The sequence below is a fragment of the Portunus trituberculatus genome, chromosome 50 (genome assembly GCF_017591435.1).
Source record: "Portunus trituberculatus isolate SZX2019 chromosome 50, ASM1759143v1, whole genome shotgun sequence".
Taxonomy (NCBI): Eukaryota; Metazoa; Arthropoda; class Malacostraca; order Decapoda; family Portunidae; genus Portunus; species Portunus trituberculatus.
In genome coordinates, this window is record NC_059304.1 from 13,168,893 (window position 1) to 13,186,392 (window position 17,500).

Sequence of the window (17,500 nt, forward strand, 5' to 3'; positions counted from 1 at the left end):
GACGGTTTTCTTTTTACGGTTCTAGAGGCAGATTGACAAGATTTTAACATTATTAACTGGAAAAACACGCAAATCATCCTTGTTCCCTTGGAAAATAGTCGTGGTGAGAGAACAAAAAGTTTCTGAATACTAACCTTTTGACTCAGCTCACTCACTCACTCACTCGTCTCCTTCCCCCGCAGATGCCGTCTACCTGTGCCCCTCGAGCCTCAGCCAGGTGAGTCACACAGAAGCATTGCCTCACTCACCTCACCTCACTTTGCCTTCCCTGGACACAATAACTTTTCTCTTTATCTTTCCTTGTAATTTTGTTGTTTTATCTTACTTATCAGACACTTGCGTTGCGTCGACAGCTTTGAACCACCCTCTGCTGCAGAGAACCAACGGGAAAGTACAGAGAATGCCTGGTGAGGAGCATATTGTCTCTCTCTCTCTCTCTCTCTCTCTCTCTCTCTCTCTCTCTCTCTCTCTCTCTCTCTCTCTCAATTTTCCTGATTCTAGGTCGAGAATCATGAGAAAAATTGTTAATATTAATAGTGTGTGTGTGTGTGTGTGTGTGTGTGTGTGTGTGTTGATGCAAGGCCTCCCTTCACAGGTGACGTGCTGGAAGTGGACCTGGAGGGAGCGTCATGGCAGCCCTGGACAGAGCCTGGGAACTGTTCCAAATATCTCACAAGGTCATTATTCCTCCCGTCTTAGTCTCTCTCTCTCTCTCTCTCTCTCTCTCTCTCTCTCTCTCTCTCTCTCTCTCTCTCTCTCTCTCTCTCTCTCTCTCTTTATCTGCCCTTGTAATATATATGAGAGAGAGAGAGAGAGAGAGAGAGAGAGAGACTAACAGTGGGCGTCCCCTGCGGCAGGTTCGGACGGCGCCTCTCCCCGGTGCTGCTCGTTTCGCTGCCGTGCTCAGGCAACACGTGGCTGCGATACTTGCTAGAGGGCGCCACGGGACTCTTCACAGGCTCTCGTTACTTCGACGACCACCTGCACCACGGCGGTAAAAGCGCGCGTAAACACACACACACACACACGCACACATACACACACACGCCTCCCTATCGTGGCTTTACGTTGAAAGCTTTGTGTTCAAAAAGACTAGTTGTATTTATTATTTTAGTCGAGTTTCCAAGTTTTGTATTCCCAGTCTCTCTCTCTCTCTCTCTCTCTCTCTCTCTCTCTCTCTCTCTCTCTCTCTCTCGTCGAATGGATATCCCTCCAGCATCCTCCTCTCACAGTACGCGGGTTTGAGTAGACATTGAAATATACAAAGTTGTCCTTGCACGTCTGCCTCTTCAACTTTTAGATTACAAGTACCAAGAAAACATATTAGCTTGGCGTTAAGTGCTTCAGACCACTTGTAAATTATATAAAGTTTTAGCTCCAAATTTCATAACGGTGACATTTTTATAGTAACTCAGTTCAAGGATAGTAGTAAACTATTGTTATTTCACTTTTATTGAATCTAGAACCTTATTTTTTTTTCTTTTTCTTTCTCTAGGGTTCCTGGGGGAGGGAGTGACCATGGACAAAGGAAGGACTCTGCTTCATAAGACTCACGGCGCGACACTGGAACCCTTCACCCACGACCTTCTGTCGCGCTACCTCGAGGTGGATCCTAATCTACCCACCGTGCTGCTCATCCGCGACCCCGCCAGGTGAGAGAACCCTCGCTCCGCACGTTACCTGTACGGACATGAGAAAATAAGGGAAGCTTCAGTAAATCATCAGGCTTATTACATGTGGCAGTCCCTGTGTGAATCATATCTACCTACTCCATTTATCATCCTCATTTTACGCCGCTTTAACAATTACAATTAAGTCTCCCCGTGTTCCCAGGGCGGTGCTTTCCTACTACAAGCTGGTCAAGTTAATTGGAGGCGACCGACACCGAGCAGAGATACCGGAGTCTAAGTTTCGGAGTGAAGGTGAGTGAGATTGGCGGTGTTTGCTTCATTGCTTCATGAGCGACACATAAGACTCGGTGATTCGAAAGACCACATTTTGAAACGCTTGTGTCCCACAGCACCAATACGTTAAAGAAAAAAAAAGTCCCCTTGCAGCTTCCTCTTTTCTTATGTTCTTATGTTCTGTAAAAAAAGATCCTGTTTTAAGAGTGTTTTTACTGTTTCTATTAACAAAATTAACATGATTTTTATATTTATCAATCGGAGAAACAACTCTTGAGAACTCAACGAACCATCTCTTTGGCCTTGGAAAATAGTTTTGGTAAGAGAGCAAAGCGTTTCATAATACAGACTAAGACCCAGGCGATCAGAGCGTTAATAGCTTTGATTTAACTTGAGAAATAGAAAAAATGAATATCAAGATAAAAAATAAGGGAAACAAAGTTAATGAGTCGCATTTCTTGTGCCCAGAGTTCCGTGACTTCGTGACGGACGTGACGCTGCTGTGGGAGGAGCTGGCCATGGACCGCCTGCTGTGGACCACCAAGCCCCTCTATGTCCTGCATTATGAAGACCTCACAGCCAACCCCATCCACCACCTGCGCCTCCTCCTTGACTTCCTCAGGTGTGTGTGTGTGTGTGTGTGTGTGTGTGTGTGTGTGTGTGTGTGTGTGTGTGTGTGTAGGGAATGAACTAGACTCGTGTGTGTTTATGTATTCTTTTATCACTTCATTCTCTAATCCATCCATTAATGCATCTTTTTTTTGTAACTTCTGAGTTCGTGTAGTCTCAAATAAGCAGGATTTTATTTTCCCGGTAACAATAAGACATCTTTATTGTGTGTGTGTGTGTGTGTGTGTGTGTGTGTGTGTGTGTGTGTGTGAAATTGAATACAAGGACCTAGTAAGTGAGTTCGTAAATCAGGTCTCCGAATTTTCGACATATTTTTCAGCGAGTCACTTTTATCCTCTCCCTCCCACGCTTTTGTATCGCCAAGCTATATTGAGAACTTTCAGCCTTTTTTATGCGCGTTGGATCTCATTGATAAACAGACAGTAAAAAACACGCTCAAAATATCAACCTGCCTCACGAGATTGGCTTTTTTTTTTTTTAGGTCAGGAAGAGTGTGATTGTTTTAGGAGTGTTTTTGAAAATTCAGTGCTTCTCTCAAGATACTGATCAGGTTAGGAGCATGTTAGTCTTTCTAAGGGAATTCAGGTGTTCATGCGATGAAGAGTAAATATGTTGTAACCTCGTCTCCCTCCGGCTGTGAAATAACATGTTAGCCTCATTCAAAGTCACATGCTGAGCTGAAATGTGTGTTGCTATACCAGAAAATAAGACAATGATTTGACACACACCTACAACTACGCACCCACTCACCCACACCCACCCACCACACACCACACACACACACACACACACACACACACACACACACACACACACACACACACACACACACACACACACACACACACACACACACACACACACACACACACACACACACACACTTGCGCAGGTGTAAAAGAAGACCTTTCCCGCAGTGTACCAACGGATGAGGGTCGCTTGACGTGTCTGGCCGCCCACCTCGATGGCTCCTTCAGGCGCAACTCCTCCAGGGCCTTCGACCCTTTTACGCAGGAGGAGAAGCTCAGATTTGTTCAGGCCGTCACGAGGGTGAACAATCTGCTGAGGCTTCTGGGCTACCCGCTCATCCCCACTCCCTGATCCCCAAATGCTGACCGCCCCTGTTAGCCCGAGGCGACAGTCCACCACCAAATGAAAGCACCACGTTTGCCTGGCTCACCATGAGAGTCACTGCCTTGACGTTTTGCCTTAAAGCTCCGTCAAAAAAAAAAACATTTAAGAGCTAGACATTCTAGGAAAGGATTTTAAGTTATTCATGTGAGAGCATTTGATGAACAGTGCATTTATGGAGACCAAGGTAAATGCTACGCTCGCTGATATAAAGGAAAGCTATCTCTTCCCAGTGCCTTTCGTCCAGTGACGCCTCAAATAGTAGACATGTGGGCGTCCTGTGCTCGTGCAATGGGATAGTGGAGCGTGACTCGTGAGTGGAGGAGGGCACTTGGAGGTGAAGCGAGGGAAAGAAAGTGGCGCTGTGTGGGGAAAATAAGACGTTTCTTACAAGAAATGTAATAAACTGGAAATCTCACAATAGAGAAACGATGGAGGCAAATGGAACGAAAGCATATATTCAGGAAGGGATTGTAGGATGAAAGAGTAGAAAGAAAAGGGGATGCGCGTGCAGCAGCAGCAGCAGCAGCAGCAGCAGAAGGGTGAAGTTAAAAGGCTCAGTTATCTTAGGAAATACAGAGGAATGAAATGATGTTTTTCAGTCGAGATGGAAAAGCTTGGACCGAACAGGGGAAGCAAAATAAAGGTAATACACGAGATTTTCCTGTTATGAGAATGCAAATCATGTGCTTCTTGAGGTGGGAAGTCACCATTTTTCATTAAGAAGAAAACTTTGTACATTATTTCTTTGTATGATTGAAGTACAAACATCGTGCCCACGCCTTCACCACTATCCACATCACCATTATCATCATTATCATAGCAACCACCACACACAAAAGAAAATAAATAAATAAAAAAAGTGAATGGATAAGTAAAAATAAAAAAAAACTGAAATAAAGAGAAGGCCACGGACACCGAGAAAGGAAGACAGACAGACTGAGTGACACAAGAGAAAATGCAAATAAGAAAAGAAAATGAAACAAGAGAGTTATTGGAAGGCAACAAAGTCACGGAGAGAATCAAGAAGGAAAAAATAAGAGGAACGGAAAGAAATGGAACACCAAATAGACAGACAGCCTGACAGACCTGTGAATAAAGGAGGAGGAGGAGGAGGAGGAGGAGGAGATACAAGGACATATGTGTGTGAGAGAGAGAGAGAGAGAGAGAGAGAGAGAGAGAGAGAGAGCCATCTTGTGTATTAAGGTTTCTGGGGTGCGTCATGTCCTCAAACAATGCCCTGGGGAATACGAGAATGAAGAGAGGAGAAGAGGAAGACGGATAAAAGGAAATCAGACCGTCAAATTGTCAGTCAGAGAGAGAGAGAGAGAGAGAGAGGAATATCTGTCCGTCTCTGCCTGTCTGCCTGCCTGTCTATCTGTTTGTCTGTCTCTACCAAAATTTCCCCACATAACATAGAGTCTTATTTTTCTTTCTCCCTTTTATCACCAGCAAGATGGAACAAAGAGGAAAAATGCAGGATACAAAGGCAGTGAATTATGAGGGAGTGAAGACAATACAGTGTTATAAAAACTGACCTAGTTACATGACACTGACACTGATGAAGGCACAGCACTTATCGACCAGAGAAATGTGACGCTTTAACAATACATGGCCCTTGAGTTAGAAAAAGCAGAGAAAACTGATACCTTCTCATGCCTTCCCTTACGACCCTATGCTGTGAGATGTCAATGCTTTATAAGGTTTAAGGCATTCACGCTACTCTCAACTTCCATACGAGACAGGAAGATGCACAGTACACGTTGTCATGAGCGAGCGGGAAGACTTACCAAATGCATCACTCACACAGTCAGTCTAATCGTGATCAAGTACACAGCAGGAGAGTCAGTTGGAGTATCCATGTTGTATACCTATGCGGACACAAGTACAGTAGAGAGAACAAGAAGAGAACTGCAAAAGAAATTAACAAAGACGAAGCGGAAAATGAGGACATATAAAGCAATGAGAATGTCTAAAGCAGGAGAGGTCAATAGGCGTACCCATGTTGTACACTAAAGCAGACTCAAGTAAAGTAGAGAAAACAAGGATAGAACTTTTTTTTTATTTAAGAGGGAGAACTACCAAGGGTGAAAAAATGAATATTAGAAAAAAAGGCCGACTTGAATGAACAAAGACAAAAAGCGGAAAATGAGGACGTACTTGCGATTCCCACACGACAAGTAAGTACACCCATTAGACACCAAGTCACCACCAACTCATCCACACACACACACACACACACACACACACACACAAACACACTCACAGCCATCCCCACTCCTAGACAGAGACACGACAGGCGGGCGCGGTCTTCCCTCAAACACGCCTTCAAATCCACCAAACCAATGCAATTCACACCCACATCGCGCTCACAACAGCTCTCTAGGGACACTCCGCCCGTAGTCCTCATCTTCCTCGTCCATTAGGGAGAGCTTGAGGCCCCCTTACTTCTCCGTGCAGCGTGTCGGGGGGAGTGGGCGAGGAAAGGGGGAAGGAGGGGAGGGATCAATCGGTGTGGCGCGGCATACAGGACCCCAGGGAACGATTAGCTCTTCCCCCGACGCGCTTGAAGTTGCACGTTATTACCAACTTTATATACAGTGACGGGATCGTAATTCGCGCAGACTGGAAGTGGTGTGGGGGTTGAGGGAGCGAAGGAATGGTTGGTGTTTTATAGGGGCTGTTTGTGGTGGGGAAAGTTTGCGTCTTGCGGGAGAGGGAGAAGGTTATGAGGGGTGTGTGTGTGTGTGTGTGTGTGTGTGTGTGTGTGTGTGTGTGTGTGTGTGTGTGTGTTTTGGGGGAAGGGGGATGGGAGGTGGGGAAGTGAACGAATATTGTGTGTAGGTATGTGTCTTTCTTTGTCTCTTATGTTTGTGTGTAACTGAATAATGGATGTACTATGCATGCATCTATAAACAATCTCTCTCTCTCTCTCTCTCTCTCTCTCTCTCTCTCTCTCTCTCTCTCTCTCTCTCTCTCTCTCTCTCTCTCTCTCTCTCTCTCTCTCTGTTTGTCTACAATTCTCTAAAGTGTCATCGGTAACGTGTGAAAGGAGAAAGAATGAGAGATTATCCCTTGGTCTTCCCATGTTCTGCTCATAACACGTACTGTGGCCCCTTAAGCAGCTACCTCACGTAGAAGTGCCTGGAAAATAAGAGAGACTACGCTGGTATATCATTTAGTGCTCACAGAAAATGTTTACCGTAGTTTTGAGGCAAGAAGTACACAAAGTAGGAATCCTTCCCACACGTCAGTTACCCTCGTCCTCTCAGCCTCTTAAATTATAGTCAAGTGAGGAGGAGGAAGAGCTGAAATAGACGAGATACCTTAAGAGGACTGGAAGAGCTGACGTGTAATAGGATGTATAGAAGCAGTGGAAAGCAGGAAGGAGGGAAATGTTGTTATTCTCCGCTGGGAAGTTCATGGCGGTGACAGTAGAGACAGTGGCAGAAATAGTAAGAGTAATGAGTCTTCTTATGAGTGTTGGCAGATGAAAAGTGTATGGGAGTCGTGCAGATAAGGAATGGAAATATGCTTTGGGTGAATGTAATGAACTGTAAATAACAGTTCCCAGTTTTCAGAGCTGTAACCATGTCTCGTAACACTTACATATACACGTCTTCTTATGAGTGTTCCCAGACGAAGATTGTGTGGGCAGTCGAGCAGGTAAGGAATGGAAGTATGCAATGAGTGAATGTAATGTGGAGGTAGATAACAGTTCCCAGTTTTCAGAGTTGTAACCATGTCTCGTAACACTTACATATACGCACACACATTACACCCAAACACTTCACTGACCTACATCACATCCCCGCAGCACTACTACTGTATAACATTTCTCTTGGTAACCTTACTTTTCCCTTTCCAGATGTTTGTGATTCCCAGTCAGAATAACCGCTCTCCACCCACAACACGTATCCACTCTCAGGTAAGCTGCTCCTACGCACGATACATCCAACTTACGTGAAAGTACTCGTATGTTGAGCCACTGGAAGCAGATACAGTTTAGTAAAGGTGTAGCATATAATATATACACTCAAAAGTAATGTTTATAAGGACCTTGACTGCTTCTTTTCTCTGTGTATGTTTTGTGAGTATATGAGTTGAGTGCATGTGAATGTGAGTGTTTTAGAGTGTATGGAGGAAGGAGCGTGAGTAAGTGGATAGGACGGAGAGGGCGTGGGTGAATGCAGGTGTGAATATGAGTACTTTGGGGGTAGTTGGGAGAGGTATGTGTACTTGGAGGAGATGAAGGAAGGGGAGAAGGAGGGTGTATGTGGGTTGTGGGTGGCTATGCAGGTGATTGGATGGACTTGTGAGGAGAAATTCTGGCGGTAGTGAAGGAAAAATGAGTCTTGCCAGCTACATCCTCTCCCACACGCCGCCACTTTTACTTCCCTAAGCTCCTCCCGTCGCTATACCTGCTCCTCCCGCTTCTTGTCCAATGCTCTTCCCACCTTTTGCCTCTCCTCTCTCTCTTCACCTGATCCCACTTCATCCTGTTACCTCTATTCTTTCGTCATCTTGCTCACCAATTTCCTTTCCTCCATTCCTTCTCTCTCCAGCCTTACCTCTTTTCCCTCGCCATCCACCACCCTTTCTGTCTATATTTGGTTTCTATCTCTTCTCTCCAACTTTCTCGTTTGCCACCATCTCTGTGTTCAACTCGTAGTCTTTTACTCCTTGTCCACACGTTTGTTCCTTCCTCTCCCTTGCACCACCTCTTCTATACTATTTTCGCCCCTAACTCTCTTCTGCCCCGGTTCCTTTTCCTTCCCACTGCCACCTCTCCTTGCAGAGTCTTCAGTGCCTTTCTCTTCTTTTCTATATGTCTATTCTTCCATCACCTATCCTATTTTCATCCCTAACGCTCTTCTGGTCTATTTTCCATTTTGACCGCCATTCATTTTTGGAACTTCTTTTATACCCTTTGTTCCATTGTTCAACGTGTTTTCCTTTTCCTTCCACACCTTCCGAGACTTCTTCTCTCACTCCTCTTCTCTCCTCTCAGGAACTTAGTTACGTATACGCAGACATCACCGTATGCAGTCTCCTTTCTTCGGTAGCACTGCACCGCGGGATGTTATTGCGTTGCTTTTGAACTCCATCCTTTCACCTCCTCCTTACTTGTGTACAGAAAGGTGAGTTGAGAAGGGCTTCTACGTGAGGTAATTTGCACCGTGTTCCCTTAGTGGCGTTCTGGTACTGGTGATGCGCGCACGACCTTTAGCATTGTTGGTGTGTGGTGGAAAGAGTAAGGGTTGGGTTTCTTTGTTGATGTTTACTTGTGATAGAGTATAGTGAGTGGTAGCTGGTGGTGGTGGTGGTGGTTGTGGTGGTGGTGGTGAAGGACACGAACTAGAAGATGAATAAGATAAAAGACAAAAAAAAAATAAAAAAAAAAAAAAACAGGAAGAACAAGAGAATGAAAAGCCAGAACAAGAATAAGAAGAATCAGAAAAGAACACGAAGAAGAATTAAAAAAAAACAATTAGAATAAGAATGAAGACAAGAGGTGTATCAACGCAGAAAGAAAAACAAAAGCAAGAAGGAAAAAGCGGACAAAACAAGGAAAACAACAATAGCACCAGCAACAACAACAACAGCAACAGCAACAAACAAACACCAAACACCATTCTCACATTCACACTCACACTCACAGTAAACAAAAGTCAACACACACACACACACACACACACACACACACACACACACACACACACACACACACACAAACACACACACACCCACACTTTCTGACTTCAGTGGCTGGCTTACTAGTGGCTTCTCACTCCTTCTGCCTCGAAACAAGCATAAATTAAGGAGTTTTGAACATCAAGACTACTGCAAAAAAAAAAATATATGAAAAGAAATAAATAGAAATACTTACCAGCGTTATGTTAAATTCCACAGTGACGGATAATGGAATGGTACTAATATCTCATTCTCGGGAGGTGGAGAGAGAGAGGGGGGGGGAAGAGGGAATTTTCAAGCTCTCCATGATCTTAACTAATTTCTACTTTTTTTCTGCACGTGGGGATAAAATAAGATTCCTGTTACACTGATGCCATACCACTCTGAACCACGATGTTAATATTGAGTGAAGCAGAGCAAGGCTGGCGTGAAGTGGGAGTGTCTGATGTTGTATTAATTGTGTGCCAATGTAAAATGCCATCCACTCAGTTTTCCTTTCGTCACGTGTTTTCACTTTATTATGGATTGACGAGATAATGTTGCTCTGTTACCTGCGAAATGCGTCAGTGTAGAAATAAAGTAAATATGGACTAGGTAATCACGTTGTTAGTACTAAGAAAATAGGGAGCTTTAAAGGAAGATTAGACATATATATGGATGGTGGATGATAGCTTGAAATACGTAGGTATATTTTGCTCATGGACAGCCACGTGTAGGTTTCATGTCTTCTTGCAGCTTCCCTTATTTTCTTAGCTTGTCTTTCCTATACACTAGATTAAGAGAAAGCATAAGATCATAGTAAACCATGCAGACTTTCACGTACCAGTCTCTGTGTAAAACCATGCCTGCTTAGATTCACTTATCATTCCTATCCATATAAGCTCTCCTATAGACGCAATAAGCTTCAGATTGAGTAACTAGCGACACATCAACGTAGGAAACACGTGTTAATACGCTCAGGAACTAGAGTTGTATGGTGAGGAAGAAGAAGAAAAAGTAGTTTGATTCACAACTGCAAAATCAACAAAAAAAAGGCCGGAAATATTTCACAGCTTCAGTAATTCACACCAAGCCTCAGCAGCTCCTGATACATTGCGGCACCCAACCAATACGAATATCATAGTGTATATTTCAATTCTATTCTCCAGGTACCGTGAGTCGCTGAGCAGGAAATTCTGTTGTGCCTCACACGCTATACGTTGGGCAGGCCGCTGAGAAAACCCGAGGAACTGCGCACAGGGAAATGGGCTTGAGAAATGTTCGCTGTAGTAAGATGATATTCTGGTGCGTGCCCCCGATCTGCACAATAACATATACATAAACCAAGCGAAAAAGAGTGAATTGTGCCGTACCTCTCTGCTGATTTTAGAGGTGGGGTTTGTTAGAATATAGTTGATTTTTAGTTTAATTTTCTCCTTCTCCCTACAAAAACACTCAAAAGCTAGATTTTGTTTATTTATCAAAAAGAGAAAATCATGCCATACCTCTCTGCTGATTTTAGAGGTGCAGTTTGCTAGAATATAGTTGATTTTTCCTTTATTTCTCTTCTTTTCTGTACAAAAAAACATACAAACGCTAGATTTTGTTTATTTATCTGATTCGTTCTATTTATTTCTTATTGTATTGCGAACTATTTCACTTATCTGTGATCGTTTGGCAAGATTTTTGTTACCTTGAAGATACTTTCCCATGTTCATCCTATTTTTCATCTTTTTTCTCCCTCTTTCCTCCATTCCTCTTCCTCCTCCTCCTCCTCCTCCTCCTCCTCCTCCTCCTCCTCCTCCTCCTCTCCCTCCTCCTCTTTCTCTCTCACTTCTCCTGCGGTCAGCAAACAGCAAAGTATTCACATATTCTCGTTTTTCTATCCGTATGCCATGGTGCACTGCAGAATACGAATGAATACAACATCACTGGACAACATCAAAATGTCAAAATTAACTTTTTTTTTATGGAAGATTTGAGCACACCTGATTCCTACTTTGATGTGCCAGGCTTTACTCTTTTCCCGCTATCGGCGTTCAGAGTACTAAGGAAAAAGAAAAAAAAAAAGAGGTTAGTTTTGTTGTCTATTTCTGATTTGTTTCTTTTTCAGTCTCCAAAAAAGTACCAGGACACGTTTTCATATTCATTCTGGTTACTATTTTTATACAGCTTCAGAAGGATATGTTCTATGATGCATTTTCATATTCATTCTGCTTGCTATTTGGTGATTCTATAGAGCTTTAGAAATTCGTGTGGGGATTGGAATAGTGAAGACTGTAGCCATTAATCTTCTCACCTTCATAACCCCTGCCTAATGTAAATAAAATTGTCTGATCGTATCCAAAACTCAAGGTAAAAATGCGTTAAAGACTCTGGCCATTATTCTTCTGACCACCATAGATCTTTCCTAATGTAAATAAAATCGTCTAATCACACTCAAAAATCAAGATGCGTCTCAGTATTGAAAGGGTTAAGTACCTAGTAATACAATTATAATTGCTTGTGGGTTAGGATGATATTGTTTTGCAGTGAACAATTGTGTGTTTTAGTGAGTGCAGTAGTCCCTTAGGTAACCAACTGGTTGGGTTCCTGGAGAAGTGTTCTTTCATTAAAAGCGCGTCATGTTACTCCATTGTGACAGATTCAGTGCGATTTAGTACCCAGATATCTGACTTTTCATAGCATTCACTCGCATGACGTGAATTCGTGATCTCAGAAACTAAATAGACTAATGTGATTTTCTTTCCAAACATCTTATTTTCACGATCGGCCATTGTGCATATCTCATACAATAAAGAATGCGATTATTAGCAATTCCTGAAATGTTAGATGCATGAAAGATCTGAGAACACCTTTAGATTACTGCAGATTTTACTTCTATGCCCCCCCTCACCCCCTGTTCGCCGCAACCTTTCTACCCGTCCATATTTCGTGGTTTTCCCTGCGGTGGAAGAAGTTTTGGGCCACACTCCTCCATACTCCTTGCGGCACTCAGCGGGGCGTCCATGGCGGCGATAGGAGGCGGGAGTGAGTGTTAGACCAGCGCGGGATGCAGGAGTAAGGACGCATTAAGGAGACCATTTAGAAGAGTGGGAAAAAATAACTTTCATTCTCATTTCTGCAGCCGCCGAGCCTCGACCCGCGCGCCTTACAAAATAGTGAAAGCATTTTGGCTGAATTTTGCCCCACGGGAGACTGTAGTGTGCCGTGGTGCTCCTCATGGTAAGATAAGTCTCTCTCTCTCTCTCTCTCTCTCTCTCTCTCTCTCTCTCTCTCTCTCTCTCTCTCTCTCTCTCTCTCTCTCTCTCTCTCTCTCTCTCTCTCTCTCTCTCTCTCTCTCTCTCTCTCTCTCTCTCTCTCTCTCTCTCTCTCTCTCTCTCTCTCTCTCTCTCTCTCTCTCTCTCTCTCTCTCTCTCTCTCTCTCTCTCTCTCTCTCTCTCTCTCTCTCTCTCTCTCTCTCTCTCTCTCTCTCTCTCTCTCTCTCTCTCTCTCTCTCTCTCTCTCTCTCTCTCTCTCTCTCTCTCTCTCTCTCTCTCTCTCTCTCTCTCTCTCTCTCTCTCTCTCTCTCTCTCTCTCTCTCTCTCTCTCTCTCTCTCTCTCTCTCTCTCTCTCTCTCTCTCTCTTTCAGAAGGAGGTCGAAAGTTAGTGTAGAGTTGCGTGTGGCTTTTGAAGGGACGACATTCCCTGTTTGGTGGTGCGGAATGAATCAATCGAGCAGCTCCTTGTGACCTCCAGGAGGCAATCCAGACAAGTGACTGGTGTTAATTGATGACCCAAATGAGATCCAATCACACCTGCAACAATCAAGTCAAGGAGGCTGGAAGGAACTTGCGAGATAGACGTTCATTAAGCCAATCAGTGACTGGGAAAGTTAATTTGTAAAGGCACCGATTGTGTGTCTGTCACCCCGCCTGACTGGCGACTGTTATGTTTTATTACCAGACAAACATTGCCGTATTGTATATCAAATTAATGAAATTGTTGTTTCATCAAAAATTATAGTAGTAGTTGTAGTTGTAGTAGTAGGACGAGATGGCGGAGAAAGTGGAGGAGGAGGAGGAAGAGGCAGAGGCGGAGGAGCTGGAGGAGAAGGAAGAGGATTTCAGTTACTTGGTAAAGCGCTTTTCGGCTGCATAATGAGGCAGTTCTCAAAGCGCAGTGTTGTCAACGTGAGCTAACATGAACACTCCAGCGCTACACGCTATTCACTCTTTATGGTGAATAAATGTGTATCAGACTCTGCTATGCGTGAAGATTTCATAGATTCATTATATAGTTTAGTTTCCTCTCCGTGCTGCACATTTTCAGTTATCTGGACCTGTTGGCTGAAGTGAATTGCAAACGATGCAGATATTTTCAATAGCCTGCTCTGTCTTTTATTGCGGCCCACATAAAAATCAAAAATGCTTCTGAAATACCCAGCGCTACACCACGATATAATATCTTGGAAAAGTGTGCTCGCTTTAATTCCAGAACATGGGCTGCGGCGGGCATTTTATTGTTTCCTGCATTCCGCGCATGTAAGCCTGGCGAGCCCCAAGTCTGTGGGACCAAACAATAGATAATCTAATCCTCTATGAATGCTCTATATATCGGCCGCCGAATATCGGAATACCAGGCAACACCGGCTCGCGAATTATTCCCCTCCCACTAACCACCCCGCCCCAACCCGGTCTTCGCAGCCCCAACAATACACGCCCGCCCCCACCCCAGCGCTCCTTCAACTGCAGAGGAATATGTGGTGACTTTGCAACTCTCATTGTTCCCGAATAAGCTCAATTTGTCAGTAGTAACAAGTAAACAAATAAATAAACTAATTAATAAAATGCATGAAAAAACGTTTAGTCATGTGATCTTTGAAAATTATCCCAATAAGTAGTCTCGTGTTGTGAGTCTAATGAAAGGGAAAAAGAGTAATGAGAGTCTCGGAGCAGGCAAAGTAATGAGAGTCTCGGAGCCGGTAAAGAAAGATAAAGGAACTGGCAACACTGAGCAAGTTTCTACGCAATATATTTGTTCTCTCGCCTTCAGAAGCTTCAGGTGATTTAGGGAGAATAAGCAGAGGCGTCTTTCATCTCCCTCTGTGTTTCCCCCATTTTATTTTATTTTATTTTATTTTTTGCTCTGCCTCCTTCCTTTCCTCTTCGCATCTGAACTCTCCATCTCTACTCTATTGCCTTTATTGTCTCCTTCTCATCTCTTCTTTCTGTCCTATCTCTATTTCTTCTTCCTCATATCTACCCTTTCCATCTCCTCTTCTCACTTTGTTTTGTTTTCATTCTTTTCACTCTTTTTATCCTTTTCCTTTACTTACCTCTTCCATTTATCTGTACTTCTCTTCACCTCGTATATCTTCTTCCCTTCCTTCCGTACTTTTCCCTCTCCTTCCGGCCTTCTCATCCATTCTCTCTCTCTTGTTTTCCATCCTCTACTACCTCCTTCATTTTCTTCCTCTTACCTACACTCTTCATATTTTGTCCATCATCTTATCTTCCTTCCTATCTTGTATTCCTTTCCTTCTCCTTCCCTCCTTTTCGCCTCTTCTCTTTCCTGTCCTTTTCCTCCTCCTCTCCTTCTCTTCCTCCATTCTGTCTGCCAACTTGCTTTCCTTACTTCGATCCCTCTCCCTCTCTCCCTCTCTCTCTCTCCCTCCCTCCCTCCTTCCCTCCTCTCTGGTAGCAGCTCGAGTGGATCCCGAAAGAGCTCAGGGTATGAAAACTTGGTGTAATTAGACTTGTCTGGCGGATACTGGGCTGGCGGGGGACTTCGCTGCGTGTGCGTGTACTAGGTATTCTCCGACGCAATGTTCTTCCACCTCCACTTTTCGAAGACCTCAAAATTTATTAGTCAGGTTCATAGGTGTGTATTTTAAAGTATTGATGTAGGTTGTGTTGATTTTTTTATTACAATAGTTTAAGGACGCTTGAATGCCATACTAACCTTCAGAAATGCGTCTCAGAGGTCAAGATAAGAAGTTCAGATGTTTAAAGGTTACAGTCATTGTGTATTCATTAAGATCATTAAAGAACACAAGGAAAGTCAAATATATTTCAATCAAGAGTGTCAAAAATCAGAATAAAAAGCTGTTTAAGAATATTGTCCGTCGTGTGTGTGTAAGCCTCCAGTCCAGCAGTGGGCGTGGGATTGAAAGCCTTTGTCTCGTAATAATTATTTGACCAAACTTAACCCCTTCAATACTGCGACACATTTTTATCTTGGAATTTGTGAATGATTAGACCAGTTATTTGACATTAGGAAGGATCTACGGTGCTCAGAAGATTAATGAGCAGTCTCCACTATTTTAATCCCCCACATAAGTTTCTGAAGCTGTATAAAATCACCAAATAGTAACCAAAGTGAATATGGAAACGAGTCATGGTACTGAAAGGATTAGATACCCTCAAAGCGGATTAGAGGTTGAGATAAGCTGAAACTTGTAGGAATAGATTCCCCCACGTGACACTCGGATCATTACCCACTCTTATAGATGTCATGTTGTCTACCTTGTACTATTCTTTTCTTCTGTGGATGGATATTAGCCTAGAAAAGAACAAAATATATACTGAGTTTCCACTTCCTATAGAAAATTCAAAAGATTATTCAAAATTGTGGGATATTTAGTCTGGAATACATAATTGCGTAATATTTATGCTATATCTATAAAATGCCGCGTTATAATGACCTTGAGAGCTGTGTTGAATGTTAGTTCCTTCAGTACTGGGACACATTTTTATCTCGAGTTTTGTGTGTGATTAGAGGATTTCATTGACATTAGGAAGATTAATGGCCACAGTCTTCACTACTTCAATCCTCACATAAATTTCTGTAACTCTATAAAATTACCAAATAGTAACCAGAAGGAATATGAAAAAGTGTCATGGTATTGAAGGGGTTAAAGAAAAGATGACGCTATAACTGTGCATGGCTGCGTGTTGTAGGTGTGGTGAAATGAGTTTATATGAAGGTTTCCTATGAGAATGTGGGCAGAATAATGACAGTCACTTCCCTCTCAACTTCCTCCTGCTTTTCTCTTTCTGCCCTCGTCTCCCTCATCCCTCTTACGTCCTCTCTCTCTCTCTCTCTCTCTCTCTCTCTCTCTCTCTCTCTCTCTCTCTCTCTCTCTCTCCAAGCTTTAACTCATTTTTCTCCCTCCAATTCCCTGTGTCTCTCTTTGGCCCAGTTGGCAAAGCAGTGTTGCCACCTCAGGGACATTTCTCTTACTTAATGTCTATGTGATGTGAACCCTGCTGTCTTGACTGAAATAGCCTGCTCTCTCTCTCTCTCTCTCTCTCTCTCTCTCTCTCTCTCTCTCTCTCTCTCTCTCTCTCTCTCTCTCTCTTTACTAATAAGTCAGTCATTTTGTCGATTTGTGTATTTGTCTTCATTTTTATATATACTCTCTCTCTCTCTCTCTCTCTCTCTCTCTCTCTCTCTCTCTCTCTCTCTCTCTCTCTCTCTCTCTCTCTCTCTCTCTCTCTCTCCGGAAATGTTATTAGTTTATGCCCATCTATTCCCAGTTAATTAAATGAAGTGAAAAATGGAGTTCCCTAACCAGTCCGGAGAATGACGAGGTAATAAATTTCCCACCGACGTGTACGGATGGAATTAATCACAGTAGCGAGGTGGCTCTGGGTCGGCGCCCCTTCCCCCCCCCCCCACCCTTTACATTCACGGCTCCTCCCCTTACACCTCCTTTATTTTTGTCTTTTTCTCTTATTACTGCTCGCTCGGAGGTAGTTGCTATTCATCTCTTTCTCTCATTGTAGTTACTTTTGTTACTGTCTGTGTGTGTGTGTGTGTGTGTGTGTGTGTGTGTGTGTGTGTGTGTGTGTGTGTGTGTGTGTGTGTGTGTGTGGTGGGTGTGTTTAATTTGTGATCTTTTACTTGTTTCCGTGCTATCATATTCAGTGAGTGTTTTTTTTTTTTTCAACTCTATGCTAGTGCCTTCTTAAACATCACCCCTCAACACACACACATAGATTAGACTCCTTTTGGTGCTCGACGTCCCCCCAACATGTCCCTTTGTCCTCGCCACGCCTGCCTCGCTGCGCCTAGCCTCTTTACGTGCTGGTCTTCGCATAATTCCGCCATTTCATAACGCTCGTGCTGTAAAACATATTCGCGCCGTGTCCCTGCCGCTCTCAAGTATCACGAATTTC

The 17,500-nt window shown here is 43.5% G+C and overlaps 1 protein-coding gene across 1 annotated transcript in view; it reads left to right on the forward strand.

Annotated features, from left to right (window-relative positions):
- LOC123499712 (WSC domain-containing protein 1-like) overlaps nucleotides 1–5,645 on the forward strand; it is a 6,130-nt gene extending 485 nt beyond the window's left edge. The window contains exons 2-9 of the mRNA XM_045248122.1: nucleotides 183–217; nucleotides 333–407; nucleotides 596–677; nucleotides 858–994; nucleotides 1,496–1,652; nucleotides 1,834–1,922; nucleotides 2,373–2,526; nucleotides 3,452–5,645. Coding sequence (XP_045104057.1) covers nucleotides 183–217; nucleotides 333–407; nucleotides 596–677; nucleotides 858–994; nucleotides 1,496–1,652; nucleotides 1,834–1,922; nucleotides 2,373–2,526; nucleotides 3,452–3,635 — 913 coding nt within the window. The 3' untranslated portion in view covers nucleotides 3,636–5,645. The remainder of the gene's footprint in view (nucleotides 1–182; nucleotides 218–332; nucleotides 408–595; nucleotides 678–857; nucleotides 995–1,495; nucleotides 1,653–1,833; nucleotides 1,923–2,372; nucleotides 2,527–3,451) is intronic.
- The last annotated feature ends 11,855 nt before the right edge of the window (nucleotides 5,646–17,500 follow it).